We start from the raw sequence: 15,021 nt of genomic DNA, 5'->3' as shown, positions 1-15,021 counted from the left end.
TAAATTTCAAGATATCACAAAATCACCGTCATATTTACATAATACAAAAGAAAAAAGTGCACACTGGATAACTTACAGTGCAGACCCCATTTGGATAATGTTCTTTTACATAAGCTCGCAGAGCAGCTTCTACTGAAGTTCTCCAAGATTCAATTGCATTTTCTGCTTCGTATGGTCTTGGATCAGTTGCTTCCTTTCTTAAGTGATCAAATTTGAAACAGATTCTGTTTTTTGGATCCAAAAACTTTCCATTTCCCAGGTCACCATGTTCTGTAATCAATACCTTCAATGATGCAATGAATTTTGGAAAAAAAATATTTAAAATAGCATTTAAATACTGATATATTATACATTCACTTGAACTTTTTCCTTAAAACTATAAAATAATTCTATTCCAAGCAACTGGTTTAACTATATGGCCCAAGTATAATACTTCAAATGAGCAGACTATAAAGACAATGAGGCTGCTCTCATGCAGCTCAGATCAGTGGATCTGATTTTCTCCCAATATAACATCCAGCTACCTGGTGGGGGGGAAAAAATCCATTGTCTAATTACCCTGCTGGAGTCAGGTTTTGTTTTGTTTTTGAGAACTATGGACAGTCTCCAGTTCCTCAAAACTAAGGAACTGGTAATAACCTCCAATGAGAAGGGTTACAAGTGAATGTTTTGTTTTGTTTTGTTTTGTTTGCTGTACACGGGCCTCTCACCGCTGTGGCCTCTCCCGTTGTGGAGCACAGGCTCCGGACGCGCAGGCCCAGCAGCCATGGCCCATGGGCCCAGCCGCTCCGCGGCACGTGGGATCCTCCCGGTCCGGGGCACGAACCGCAGACTCCCAACCACTGAGCCACCAGGGAAGCCCCAAGGGTATGTTTTTAATCCACTTAGAATCCTCTTCAGTGTGTCCTACATTACTGCTGGGCCCACAATCTCATCTACTGTTAAGTGCCTGCTGCTTGTTTTTATTAAGATAATCACTGACTGTTGTTTTCAACTGACTTCCAAATTTTAACAAATGTAATTTCTTTGTTTATGTGCATTTAAATTATACACGCATAAATTTGACATTCTGTGCTTTCTTTTAAAAATTTTTGCTTTTTTTCCTTCCCATGCGACTCTCCCAATCTTTGACTCTATGTCAGGACTCACCCATCCCTTTGATGTAAATTATGCAAACACAGGATGTACCCTTCTGATTTTTTTTCAGTCATATTATCCTACACAGATAAATACATACACGTCTATATATACATACACACACATCCAGGGGCTTTTATTGGCCACTGTTCTACAAGAAGGAACGAAAATGCACACATATTTTTCTGCATCTGGTTTTTTTCAACATCAACACTTTATAGAAATCCTTCAGAGTCAACTGGTAAACCTCTCATCATTCTTTTTCATGGTTGCATACTATCCCATGATGTGGGTATAACAATTTATTCTGCCATTCCACTACTGTTGGACCATCTCTTTATTTCCAGGCTGTTCTCTTTTTGGGAGGAGGGATAGGCACATTAAAAATGTTAAAGTATTATTGTACATATATTCTAACATACTAATGTTTCTATTTCCACTGGATGCTTCTATTTTTCTTAGCTAGATTCTCAGCAGTGAGGACAGTAGGTAAAGGGTTTGTATATTTTTAATTTTTAATACATAATTAGACTGCTTTCCAGAAATGGCTGTGACAATTTCTGCAAACAATATATGAGATGCTTCCCTTCAAATTATCACCATCAACAGGTATACAGTTCTTTTTTCAGTCTGATGAATATAAAATATATCTCATTACTTTAATTATATTTCTCTCACTCACAGGTCTAAATATCTCCAAGTTTGTGGGCCATTTTCTCTTCTGTGAGCAAATATTTTTCATCTGGGTGGGTTTTTTTCTTACTAATTTATAAGAGTCCTTTATTTGAGGTATTTGTTTTATTCTATAGTTAAAATAATTGATATGTAGCAAAATGTCCATCTTTTCTTTTATAGTTTCTGGGTTTCCAGTCTTATTTAAGATGGTTTCCTCTGCCCTTAATTATACATGTAAGACTCTTTTCTCCTAAAATTCTAGTCATTTTACAAATTTTTAATCCACCTGAAATTTATTTCTATATATTGTAAGACAGAGGACTGCTTTAACTACATGGCATATGTAGTTGATAGAAACCAGTGGTACCAATAACCTTTATTATATGTCTGTCTAAATTATAACCTTATCATGTATAAAAATATTCATATATTTTGGGACTAAATTCTGGCTTGATACGCTGCTCTATCGATCTATTTGTCTACACAATACCACGCTGATTTGACTTTACATTGGTTGTAAAGCACCTTCTGCTATCTAGCAATGCAATTGTCTCTCACCACTCTTACATTTTCTTGTGTTTCTTCAAGCATGTTTTTCATATAAAGTTTATGAAAATTTTGACCAATTAAAAAACTATCAGGATTCTAATCAAACTGCATTAAATTCATATTTTAGTTTTTAAATAATTTAACTTTCTACCTCAAAATGGAATTCAGTGTGCTCTTCCATTTGCTCAGAACCTGTTTTATGTGTTTCAAGATAACCACCATTTTCTTCACAATCCTATGCATTTCTTGTTAAGGTTTATGTTCAGTATTACCACAATTTAAAATGAAACGCCTCCCCCTCCAACCACGACTAGTGTAAAGTCCCTACTTGCCACAATAGAGGAAAGTTAATGCATTTTGTACACTTACCTTAAATTCAGCCATCTCACAAAATTCTGTTAAGTCTAATAGGTTATTTTGGTTGGGAGGTTAATTTATGGGAGTTTCTCACTATTTCTAAATATATAAATCATGTCACCTAAGAGTTTTCTGTTCTTTTCCAAAGATTTAGGAGTTCTCATTCTCGTCTTATTTGCTATACTTCCATTTATGATAAATAATAATGGTGATAAGTTGACATACCTGGCTAATTTTCTATGTTAACTAAAATTATATTAGTGTTTACAGTTTGATATTTACTACTGTTTTTCGTTAAACAGTATATTATATTTAAGAGGTTTTCTTCTATCCCTATTTTACTTAGGGTTTTTGTAATGAGGATTAGCTGCTGGAGTTTTCAAACCCCTTTTCACTGTCTACTGATGTATCATAAGGTTTTTCTCTTTATTTGTTGATTAAGCGATAAGAGCAATATATTGCCTTACATGGAACCACTCCTGCATTCCTGTAATAAATTCTATTTAGTCTTGGCATATTATTCTTTTGATATATTTCTGGATTCTGTTTGTTAATATCTGTTTAAGGTTTTAAAACCTATAGTCATATGTGAGATTAGTATAGTTTGATTTTTTTGTTTTATATTTATTAGGTTTAAGTATTAAAATTACAGTAGGTTCATAAAATGAGTTTGAGAGCTATCCGACATTTTAAAAGGATGCATCCCCGGATCCAGCAATTCTTTTAGGGATTTACCTTAACAAAACAATGGTCCATGTGCCCAGAGGATATTCAATACAGCACTGTTTATAACAGTTTAAAAAAAAATCCAAAACACAAAATCTCCCAAGGAAAAAAAATTTAAGAGCTTCATGAAATGAAACACTACATGCCTTTATATGTATGTGTGTGTATACACACATGCATAAATCTATCTACCTACCTACCTACCCACGTTTACTTTTTCCCTTCAGTTATAAGTCATCTTCTGTCTGGTCTCTCATAACTACGAGACTACATATTACATAATGAATAATGCCAAATGCAAGCTTTAATATAATTTGCCACTGAGAACTAATTGCTACTACTCTCTCTTATGTTTTACCTCCAGTTCCTTCTTCATATTGTTTTATATAAATTGTGCTTCATGTAAGCATTACAGAAACACAATCACTGTTCAATTACTAGTAACTGTAAACCAAAAAATAAAAACTAAGAATGCTAGTGACTTTTGGGGCTTTTCTTTGCTTAGTAATTCCAACTTGTACTTTGTAAAGAAAAGATTTAATAATTACTAAATGCTAAGTTACTCACATGAAGAACTGTAGAATTCCAGAGCAATTAAATTATGACATAAATCTTACTAATATAAACTCTAGATTTTGGATTAATATAGGATTGATTTTTTTCCTATAAAAAACAAGAAAGTAGATTTAAAGCAATTACCTTCTAAAATCTTAAAATAATTACATTTGAATATTTCTAAAAGGAACTTTCTGCTAATAGCATTATTGGTCTCAACAAAAGAAACTACATTTTCAATTACTTTGCTCCTAAGTGGCTATGATTAAAATGAACGCTTTTTTTTTAAACTTTAAACATACCACTTCACAATTCTTGCAGGATACACTAACCATTATAAATGAAATAAAGAATATCAGATCCTGTGTTTATATGAAACATACCTGATCTTCATAACCTTCAATTTTTACTGGAGTAAACTGGTCCAAGTTATACTGTGCAAATGCACTAAAAAAGAAAAGGGTCAATTATTTAAAATTACGTATTTAATGTTCTTAAAAAAATCACAAACAATTTATTGTCAAATAACAGTCTCCTGCACTGCACATGGCAAGTTAAATAAAAATGTAATTCTCTACTACTGATCTTATATTAGGTATAAATATTATATAGGTATGGCTTTTTAAAAACCAGTGAATGACATCCAGCTTTCAATGCTTAGCAAAAAAATTAAATCAGTAAATATAATCAGTCCTTTCCTTCAAAACCCTGAAAGTAAAGGTTAGCCACTTATAAGACACATATCCAACTACTCAAGTATATACTAATATTTAGTATACAACATACCGGGAAACAGAGTAGGTGCTGTGAGAGATGCAAAGAGTAATTAGACAGATCAAAGGGCTTACAGTTGAATAGGAGCTATGATAAACATAATCATAACACAAAGCAGAAAGTACCATAAGAGAATGACCGATAAACATCACAGAGAACATATATTTTTAATAATTACATTCTGTTGAGGCAAGGGTAAGAAGAAAAGAGAATCAGGGGTGATATCATAATGGAAGTGATACTGAGAAATGGCCTTGAAATAATATGGGTAGGCTCTCTGGTCTTGCAGAAATTGGAGGGATGAGAAGAGTAATTCAATTAGAGGGACCAAGATGAGCAAAATACAAGAGGAGAAGATAGGTTAAGTCCAACATCATAGAAAGCACCAAGCTCAATGCCTGGCACATAGCAGGTGTTCAGTTATATTTACTGCCTTCAACTGAAAGGCCCTGCATGATGGAAAAATTACTTCATTTGGGAGGCAAAGCAGAATTACAGAAGCTTTTTGAGAAAAGACAACCGCGAACTACTTCTGAAGATTAATTTGGCAGCAGTGTATATGACAATTGGGTGGTGGAGCAACTAGAGCCAGAAAAGCAGTTGGGCTATCATTAGGCAAACGTCCATGTTAGAACAGCTGAGAGTCTGAACTAGGAAATGGTGACGAGATAGATCCAAGAATAAAGCCTCTCTCTACTTTCATATGAGTAAAGAATAATGTATTACATAACTACATAATACATTTGTAGGAAAAACTCTCATAGCACAAAAAAATTACCTAAAAAATAAAGATCACACTGTATTTTATTAAGTCTATAACCTAGGAAATTTCTTCCACTTACTAGGAAAGATACTGAGAATTTTTAAATTTAGGAGTACATCTCTAAATCTAATCTACTTGGAAGCTTTTTAGATTACTCTGGATGGCAACATGTCCACTGAATTTTTAGGTGTTAGCTACTGAATCTCCTCGAGAGAGGAGATTGAGCAAAGCATTACTGATGAGTTAACAGGAGACTAGTAAATGTAAAAACAGCAAAGTAGGATTAAATTCCTAGCTGTCAAATTCCTGACACTGCATGTCAAAAAAAGATGGGGGTAAATATAGAAACGTATGGAGGGAAAGGGAGATTTTCTTTATTCATTAAAACTGTAATTTTCTTAGGAATAGCCCCAACATACCCAGGCAGTTACTATCCCTTAAATGAATTTATCTCAAAAGTATGTTTGAGATTAAAAAGTATTCTAAATCACTTAGAATTTAGGGTTCCCTTTCCAGTAAAAGACATATTTAAATAATAAATTTAGATAGTAATTTGGTCTTGGGTCCTTTACTGCTCATATCAAACCCCGTTCATCTATAATCTGGGAATGGGGTAAGAACAGGAAATCTGAAAAGAAGACAATGAATATGAAATAAGTAAAACTGTATCTTAAATGCTCAAAGCAAGTTAAACAGGTGACAATTACGCAGTATGGCAGGAAAGGTACTCATTAACCTAGGAGTCAGATTACAGAATATCTAGGTTTTGTTCGAACCCTGATATTAGCTAGTATGGGCCCCACTTACCATATCCACAAAAAAGACGGGTTTGAACTAGATGACTTCCAAGTCCCTTCTAGTTCAGAAAACTTACTCCATTTACCCACTCATCATCCATTTACCTACCCCTCTACCCATGCAAATATTTAGGTGTTAAGCACTCTATTAGACACAGTGAAAACAATAATTTCTCGCCCTTGTAGAGTTCTGTAGCCCAGTCACCCATTTCTAAGTCACCTGTTCCTGTATTTAGATTTTTTTAATACCCTTTACCATTAGTCATTCACATCTTATACTTTTCACCATGTGTTTCCACATCATCTCTTATTTCCTATTTGAATTGCTTTCATCATTTAAACTCAGCTCAAAAACCATCTCTAAATAGAAATTTTAAATTTCTTCCTTTGGGCTCCAAAGGTCTTTGATATGCCTCTATATTTTATTTCAGTTGGCCAGAAATTCAACATGTCTGACTCCCCATCGGAAAATCCCTAAGAGGTTTATTTGTCTCATCATCACAGTGAAGTCTGGCATTCATACATATGTCTGTTGAATAAAAGGCTATTTCTGGATATTTCAAAGTTTTCTAGACTTGAGAGTACCAAGTCTTCAGTATGCCTAATTTTACTATGAAATACACTGAATTTTATGCCCTTCAGTAAAGATGTCCCATTAGAACCACTTTTAAGAATAGCCATGTTTCCCCCCCCCTTACAAAAAGATAGGAAGAGGAATTTCTCAAAAATAAATTTAAAATTAAAAGAGTTAAAGCAACAGGAAAAAGGTGGAAGAATGGAGGAAAAGAAGTACACAGAAGGAGCTGTACTTGTATAAAAGAAATTCAGTATCAAAAAATGCAATTGAAGAAGCAATAGGACTATGGCTATGCACTTGCTCTGGTGAAACTGCCACTAGGACACATTTTAAATGTTTTTATAATGCTTTCCAAGCTTATGTTATATAGGTCTGGACAGTCTCAATGACAGGTGATACATTATCTTTTGAGGATGAAACCAGGTTTGGAGGTATTTCAGAAGTAATTCAGAACCAAGTCAAGTGAACAATGGGGGTAACAGCATGTTTGTTTGAAAATTATTTCACAGACAGGACACTGTGAACCAGAGTAATATAATTCTAAAGTCAATCAATGATTTAAGGTGTATTTCTGTACTTCACAGATAACTTCAGATGTCTGCAAAATGAATTTGAACAAAGAGTTTTGAGAAATTCTTCTGTACAAAGACCACTACTGAAGTCAACTAAAAGAATCAATTCTTTCTCTTCTTGTTCATCTAGTTAGCAATCACTTACTGAGACTATAACCACATGCAAGAAAACCTGAAGATTCTACTGAAGGTTTTGATGTTTCTTGAGGTCATACTATAAACATCTTGTTTTATCATTAGGTACTGATTTCCTCAAAGACTAAAATCTCCTTAAAAAATCAGAATATCAGGCATTTAATGTATATACCTCTTGAAACACGGACCAAGACTGTCCCTGAAATTTGGTTCATAATAAAAGAGAAATTATTCCAATTATTTTAAAAAGAACTCCAATTTATTTAAATGTAACAGTCATCAGATAAATACTCCTTTGGACAAATAAAATTTCAATGCTTTCATCATTTTTTATTCAAATGTGTAACTGTTTCATACCACTTATATAATTATGAATATTTTTCTGACCTTCATTAAACTTTACTCTGCAGGGGAAAAACTCTTCTTTCAACAAACAACTTTGTTACAAAGCAGAAACTAACACACCATTGTAAAGCAATTATACTCCAATAAAGATGTTAAAAAACAAACGAAGTTTCTCATTTCCTTAACTTTAAAAAAAATTCACTAATTTTTGCACCTACATGAAACAACCCACACATTTATTTACCACAGAGAACTCAGAGGAAAAGGTTACTTTGAAAGTACTGGGGGGGGGGGAAGGGGAAGATTGCGGAAGAGTAAAACGCGATCATCTTCCTCCCCACAGATACATCAGAAATACATTTACACGTGGAACACCTCCTACAGAACACCTACTGAACGCTGACAGAAGACCCCAGACCTCCCAAAAGGCAAGAAACTCCCCACGTACCTGGGTAGGGCAAAAGAAAAAATAAAAAACAGACAAAATAATAGGGACGGGGCTTCCCTGGTGACGCAGTGGTTGAGAATCTGCCAATGCAGGGAACCCGGGTTCGAGTCCTGGTCTGGGAGGATCCTGCGTGCCGCGGAGCAACTAGGCCTGTGAGCTGGCAGCTACTGAGCCTGCGCGTCTGGAGCCTGTGCTCCACAACAAGACAGGCGGCGATAGTGAGAGGCCCGCGCACCGTGATGAAGTGCGGCCCCCGCTTGCCGCGGCTGGAGAAAGCCCTCGCACAGAAACGAAGACCCAACACAGCTAATAAACAAACAAACAAACAAACAAATATTAAAAGAATAGGGACGGGACCTGCACCAGTGGGAGGGAGCTGTGAAGGAGGAAAGGTTTCCACACACTAGGACGTCCCTTCGCGGGCGGAGACAGCGGGTGGCGGAGGGGGAAAGCTTCGGAGCCGAGGAGGAGAGCACAGCAACAGGGATGTGGAGGGCAAAGCGGAGAGATTCCCGCACGGAGGATCAGTGCCCACCCGGCACTCACGAGCCCGAGAGGCTTGTCTGCTCACCCGCCGGGGCGGGGGTGGGGGTGGGGGCCTGCTCGCAGGGAGAGGACAGAGGAGGCGTGAACACAGCCTGAAGGGGTTAGTGCACCACGGCTGGCCGGCAGAAAGTCTGGACCTGCCGCACTTTTTCTTCCCTTTTTGTTTCCTGGTGTGCGAGAAGAGGGGATTAAGAGCGCTGCTTAAAGGAGCTCCAGAGACGGGCGCGAGCCGCCGCTAACAGCGCGGACCCCAGAGTCGGGCATGAGACGCTAAGGCTGCTGCTGCTGCCACGAAGAAGCCTGTGTGCAAGCACAGGTCACTATCCACACTTCCCTTCCGGGGAGCCTGTGCAGCCCGCCACTGCCAGGGTCCCAGGATCCAGGGACAACTTCCCCGGGAGAACGCACGGCGCACCTCAGGCTGGTGCAACGTCACGCTGGCCTCTGCCGCCGCAGGTTCGCCCCACATCTGTATCCCTCCCTCTCCCCAGCCTGAGTGAGCCAGAGCCCCCGAATCAGCTGCTCCTTTAACCCTGTCCTGTCTGAGCGGGAACAGACGCCCTCAGGTGACCTACACGCAGAGGCGGGGCCAAATCCAAAGCTGAACCCCGGGAGCTGTGCAAACAAAATAGAGAAAGGGAAATCTCTCCCAGCAGCCTCAGGAGCAGCGGATTAAAGTTGCACAATCAAATTGATGTACCCTGCATCTGTGGAATACCTGAATAGACAACGAATCATCCCAAATTGAGGAGGTGGACTTTGGGCGCAACGATATATTTTTTTTCCCTTTTTCTCTTTTTGTGAGTGTGTATGTATATGCTTGTGTGTGTGATTTTCTCTGTATAGCTTTCTTTTACCATTTGTCCTATGGTTCTGTCAGTCCGTTTTTGTTTTTTTTTTTTTAAGTCTAGTTTTGTTTTCTTAGTATATTTTTTAGCACTTGTTATCATCGGTGGACTTGTTTGTTGGTGTGGTTGCTCTCTTTTTTTTTACTTAAAAAACTTTTTAATAGTTATTTTTTATTTTAATAACTATTTTATTTTATCTTCTACTTTGTTTCTTTCTTTTTTTTTCCCCCTTTTATTCTGAGCCGTGTGGATGACAGGCTCTTGCTACTCCAGCCAGGCATCAGAGCTGTGCCTCTGAGGTGGGAGAGCCAAGTTCAGGACACTGGTCCACAAGAGGCCTCCCAGCTCCAAGTAAAATCAAACAGCGAAAGCTCTCTCAGATATCTCCATCTCGACGCTAAGACACAGCTCCACTCAACGACCAGCAAGCTACAGTGCTGGACACCCTGTGCCAAACAACTAGCAAGACAGGAACACAACCCTATGCATTGGCAGAGAGGCTGCCTAAAATCGTAATAAGGCCACAGACACCCCAAAAAATACCAGCAGGTGTGGACCTGCCCACCAGAAAGACAAGATCCAGCCTCATCCACCAGAACACAGGCACTAGTCCCCTCCACCAGGAAGCCTACACAACCCACTGAACCAACTTTAGCCACTGGGGACAGACACCAAAAACAACGGGAACTACGAACCTGCAGCCTGCAAAAAGGAGACCCCAAACACAGTAAGATAAGCAAAATGAGGAGACAGAAAAACACACAAGCAGATGAAGGAGCAAGGCAAAAACCCACCAGACCTAACAAATGAGGAGGAAATAGTCTACCTGAAAAAGAATTCAGACTAATGATAGTAAAGATGATCCAAAATCTTGGAAATAGAATAGAGAAAATGCAAGAAACATTTAACAAGGACCTAGAAGAACTAAAGAGGAAATAAGCAACGATGAACAACACAATAAATGAAAGTACTGTTGTTACAAGTTCATAAACATTGTATGTTTTCTTTACTTCCGTAAGACTTTTGTCAACATGCTATATGCTATTGTAAAGAAAACTAATTTTACTTGGGTATATATAACTTAAAAAGGTTAAAAGAACTTAGGAATAAGAGGCCATTCACCCAGAAACTAATAACTAAAGTCAAAGATATCAAGTAAACTGATTTTTATTATGTACTTTAATATAATAATGGGTGGAAGCAACCCAACTGTCCACTGACATGCGAATGGATAAACAAAATGTGGTGTGTGTATATATATATATATATATATATATATATATATATGTATATAAACACACACACACACATTCAGTGTTAAAAAGGAAGGAAATTCTAACACATGCTCCAACATAAATGAACTTTGAAGACATTCTGCTAAGTAAAATAAATCAGTCACAAAAGGACAAATACTGTATGACTCCACTTCATACATTAAATAGAATGATGGTTCACAAGGGCTAGGAGGAGGGGAGAATGGGAAATTATTGCTTAAAGGGTATGGAGTTTCAGTTTGGGAAAATAAAATGTTCTGGAGATGGATGGTGGTGATGGTTACACAAATATGTGTATGTGCTTAATGCCAAGGAAATGTGTGCCTAAAAATGGTTAAAACGTTAAACTTCATATTAAGTATATTTTCCCCACAATAAAAAATAATAAATACAAATTGCTATTAAAAGATAAAAGTGGGCTTCCCTGGTGGCGCAGCGGTTGAGAATCTGCCTGCTAATGCAGGGGACATGGGTTCAAGCCCTGGTCTGGGAGGATCCCACTTGCCACGGAACAACTAGGCCTGTGAGCCACAACTACTGAGCCTGTGCGTCTGGAGCCTGTGCTCTGCAGCTGGAGAGGCCGTGATAGTGAGAGGCCTGCGCACCGTGATGAAGAGTGGCCCTCGCTTGCCACAACTAAAGAAAGCCCTGCCATAGAAATGAAGACCCAACACAGCAAAGATAAATAAATAAATTCCTACCCCCAACATCTTCTTAAAAAAAAAAAAAAAAGATAAAAGGACATAAAAGACCCCTAATAGCCAAAACAATCTTGAGAAAGAAGAATGGAGCTGGAGCAATCATGTTCACAGACTTGACTTATACTATGAAGCTACAGTAATCAAAACAGTACGGTGCTGACACAAAAACAGATACACAGATCAATGGAACAGAATAGAGAATCCAGAAATAAACCCACACACTTATGGTCAATTAATCTATGACCAAGAAGGCAAGAATATAAAATGGAAAAAAGACAGTCTCTTCCCTAAGTGGTGCTGGGAAAACTGGACAGCTACATGTAAAAGAATGAAATTAGAACACTCCCTAATACCATACACAAAAATAAACTCAAAATGGATTAGAGACCTAAATTTAAGACCAGACACTATAAAACTCTTAGAGGAAAACATAGGAAGAACACTCTTTGGCATAAATCACAGCAAGATCTTTTTTGATCCACCTCCTAGAGTAATGGAAATAAAAACAAAAATAAACAAATGGGACCTAAGGAAACTTAAAAGCTTTTGCACAGCAAAGGAAACCATAAACAAGACAAAAAGACAACCCTCAGAATGGGAGAAAATAGTTGCAAACGAATCAACGGACAAAGGATTAATCTCCAAAATATATAAACAGCACATGCAGCTCAATATTAAAGAAACAAACAACCCAATCCAAAAATGGATAGAAGACCTAAATAGACATTTCTCCAAAGAAGACATACAGATGGCCAAGAAACACATGAAAAGCTGCTCAACATCACTAATTATTAGAGAAATGCAAATCAAAACTACAATGAGGTATCACCTCACATCGGTTAGAATGGGCATCATCAGAAAATCTACAAACAACAAATGCTGGAGAGGGTGTGGAGAAAAGGGAACCCTCTTGCACTGCTGGTGGGAATGTAAATTGATACAGTCACTATAGAGAACAGTATGGAGGTTCCTTAAAAAACTAAAAATAGAATTACCATATGATCCAGCAATCCCAGTACTGGGCATATACCCAGAGAAAACTATAATTCAAAAAGACACATGCACCCCAATGTTCATTGCAGCACTATTTACAATAGCCAGGTCATGGAAGCAACCTAAATGCCCACTGACAGATGAATGGATAAAGAAGATGTGGTACATATATACAATGGAATATTACTCAGCCATAAAAAGGAACAAAATTGAGTCATTTGTTGAGACATGGATGGATCTAGAGACTGTCATACAGAGTGAAGTAAGTCAGAAAGAGAAAAACAAATATCGTATATTAACGCATATATGTGGAACATAGAAAAATGGTACAGATGAACCAGTTTACAGGGCAGAAATTGAGACACACATGTAGAGAACAAATGTACGGATGCCAAGAGGGGAAAGAAGCAGAGGGGTGGGGTGTGTGTGATGAATTGGGCAATTGGGATTGACATGTATACTGATGTGTATAAAACTGATGACTAATAAGAACCTGCTGTATAAAAAAAATAAATTAAATAAAATTAAAAAAAAAAAAAGGCCTAAATGTAAGACTGGAAACCATAAAACTCCTAGAGAAAAACACTCTTTTATATAAATCTTAGCAATATTTTTTTGAATCCATCTCCTAAAGCAAAGGAGATAAAAGGGACCTAATTAAACATAAATGCTTTTGCACAGAACAGGAAACCATCAACAAAACAAAAAGACAAAATGAACGGGAAAAAATATTTGCAAATGATATGACTGATAAGGAATTAATATGCAGAATAAATAGTTCATACAGTTCAACAGCAAAAAGACAAACATAGACATTTTTCCAAAGAGGACATACAGATGGCCAACAGGCACATGAAAAAATGCTCAACATTGCTAATCGTTAGGGAAATGCAAATCAAAACCATAGTGAGATACCACCACACACCTGTCAGAATGGGTATCATCAAAAAGAACACAAATAACAAATGCTGGAGAGGACGTGGAGAAAAGGGAACCGTCCCACACTGTTGCTGGGAATGTACATTGGTACAGCCACTGTGGGAAACAGTATGGAGGTTTCTCAAAAAACTAAAAATAAAACTAGCACATGACACAGCAATTCCACTCCTAGGTATATACTGGAAGAAAATAAAAACACTACTTCAAAAAGATACATCCACCCCAATGTTTGTAGCAGCATTATTTACAATTGCCAAGATATGGAAGCAACCTAAGTGGCCATCAACAGATTAATGGATAAAGAAGAAGTGGTAAATATATACAATGGAATACTATTCAGCCATAAAATAGAATGAAATTTTGCCATTTACAACAACATGGGTGGACCTGGAGGGCATTATGCTAAGTGAAGTAAGTCAGAGAAAGACAAATACTGTATATCACTTGTATGTGAAATCTAAGAATACAACAAACTAGTGAATATAACAAAACAGAAACAGACTCACAGATATAGAGAACTAGTGGTTACCAGTGTGGAGAGGGAAGTGGGGAGGGGCAAGATAAGGGTAGGGGATTAAGAAATACAAACTATTATGTACAGTATAAAATAAATAAGCTACAAGGATGTACTGTACAACACAGGGAATATAGCCAGTATTTTGCAGTAACTATTAATGGAATATAACTTTAAAAAATTGTGACTCACTATGTTGTATACCTATAACATATGTAATATTGTACATCAACTATACTTCAATTTAAAAATGGGGAAAAAATAACAGGAATTTAAATCAGAAGCAAAATCAGGTATGTCTAGAAGTCTGTTGAACCTCTACCTTCATTAGGATTAACAAATTGACTCAATAAAGCCTTACAAACATTACAAAAATAGAATTAGAGCAAATTTCCCCCATCAGTCAGGACTTCACATTTTGGGTAGTACACTAAGATGAAAGTAGGTGACTGGATGATACTGAACACTCTTTGTAAGGCACCTGAACGTTTAATCTCCTCATTTTCAAATGAGTAATGGAGTCCATTAGCCTAAAATACGGGTCCACAGGCCTTATTCAGGGAGGTGGGAGAGGGAAAGAGAACCAATTATTTCTCTGAAATCTTAAGATAGTTGTGGCAAGTCATGATTGTGGTCATTGGTCCAAAGATGATGTACTAGGATTTAGAACTGCTTAGTTCTTTGAATCACTCACAAATCTAATAAATACTTATTAAGTAAATATGTGTCAGATACTATGTTAGGTATTTATGGATGAATAAAATAAGCTCCTAACCCTCAAAAATCTATTTCTTTT

At 37.1% G+C, this 15,021-nt stretch overlaps 1 protein-coding gene across 1 annotated transcript in view; it reads right to left on the bottom strand.

The window, feature by feature from the left end:
- CAPZA2 (capping actin protein of muscle Z-line subunit alpha 2) overlaps positions 1–15,021 on the bottom strand; it is a 56,854-nt gene that overhangs the window by 12,186 nt on the left and 29,647 nt on the right. The window contains exons 4-5 of the mRNA XM_065884373.1: positions 4,383–4,446; positions 77–283 (exon numbers count right to left, since the gene is read on the bottom strand). Of these exons, the coding sequence (XP_065740445.1) occupies positions 77–283; positions 4,383–4,446 (271 nt within the window). The remainder of the gene's footprint in view (positions 1–76; positions 284–4,382; positions 4,447–15,021) is intronic.

Source organism: Phocoena phocoena, chromosome 9, assembly GCF_963924675.1.
Source record: "Phocoena phocoena chromosome 9, mPhoPho1.1, whole genome shotgun sequence".
Lineage (NCBI taxonomy): Eukaryota > Metazoa > Chordata > Mammalia > Artiodactyla > Phocoenidae > Phocoena > Phocoena phocoena.
This window is presented reverse-complemented; position numbering and strand designations above follow the sequence as displayed.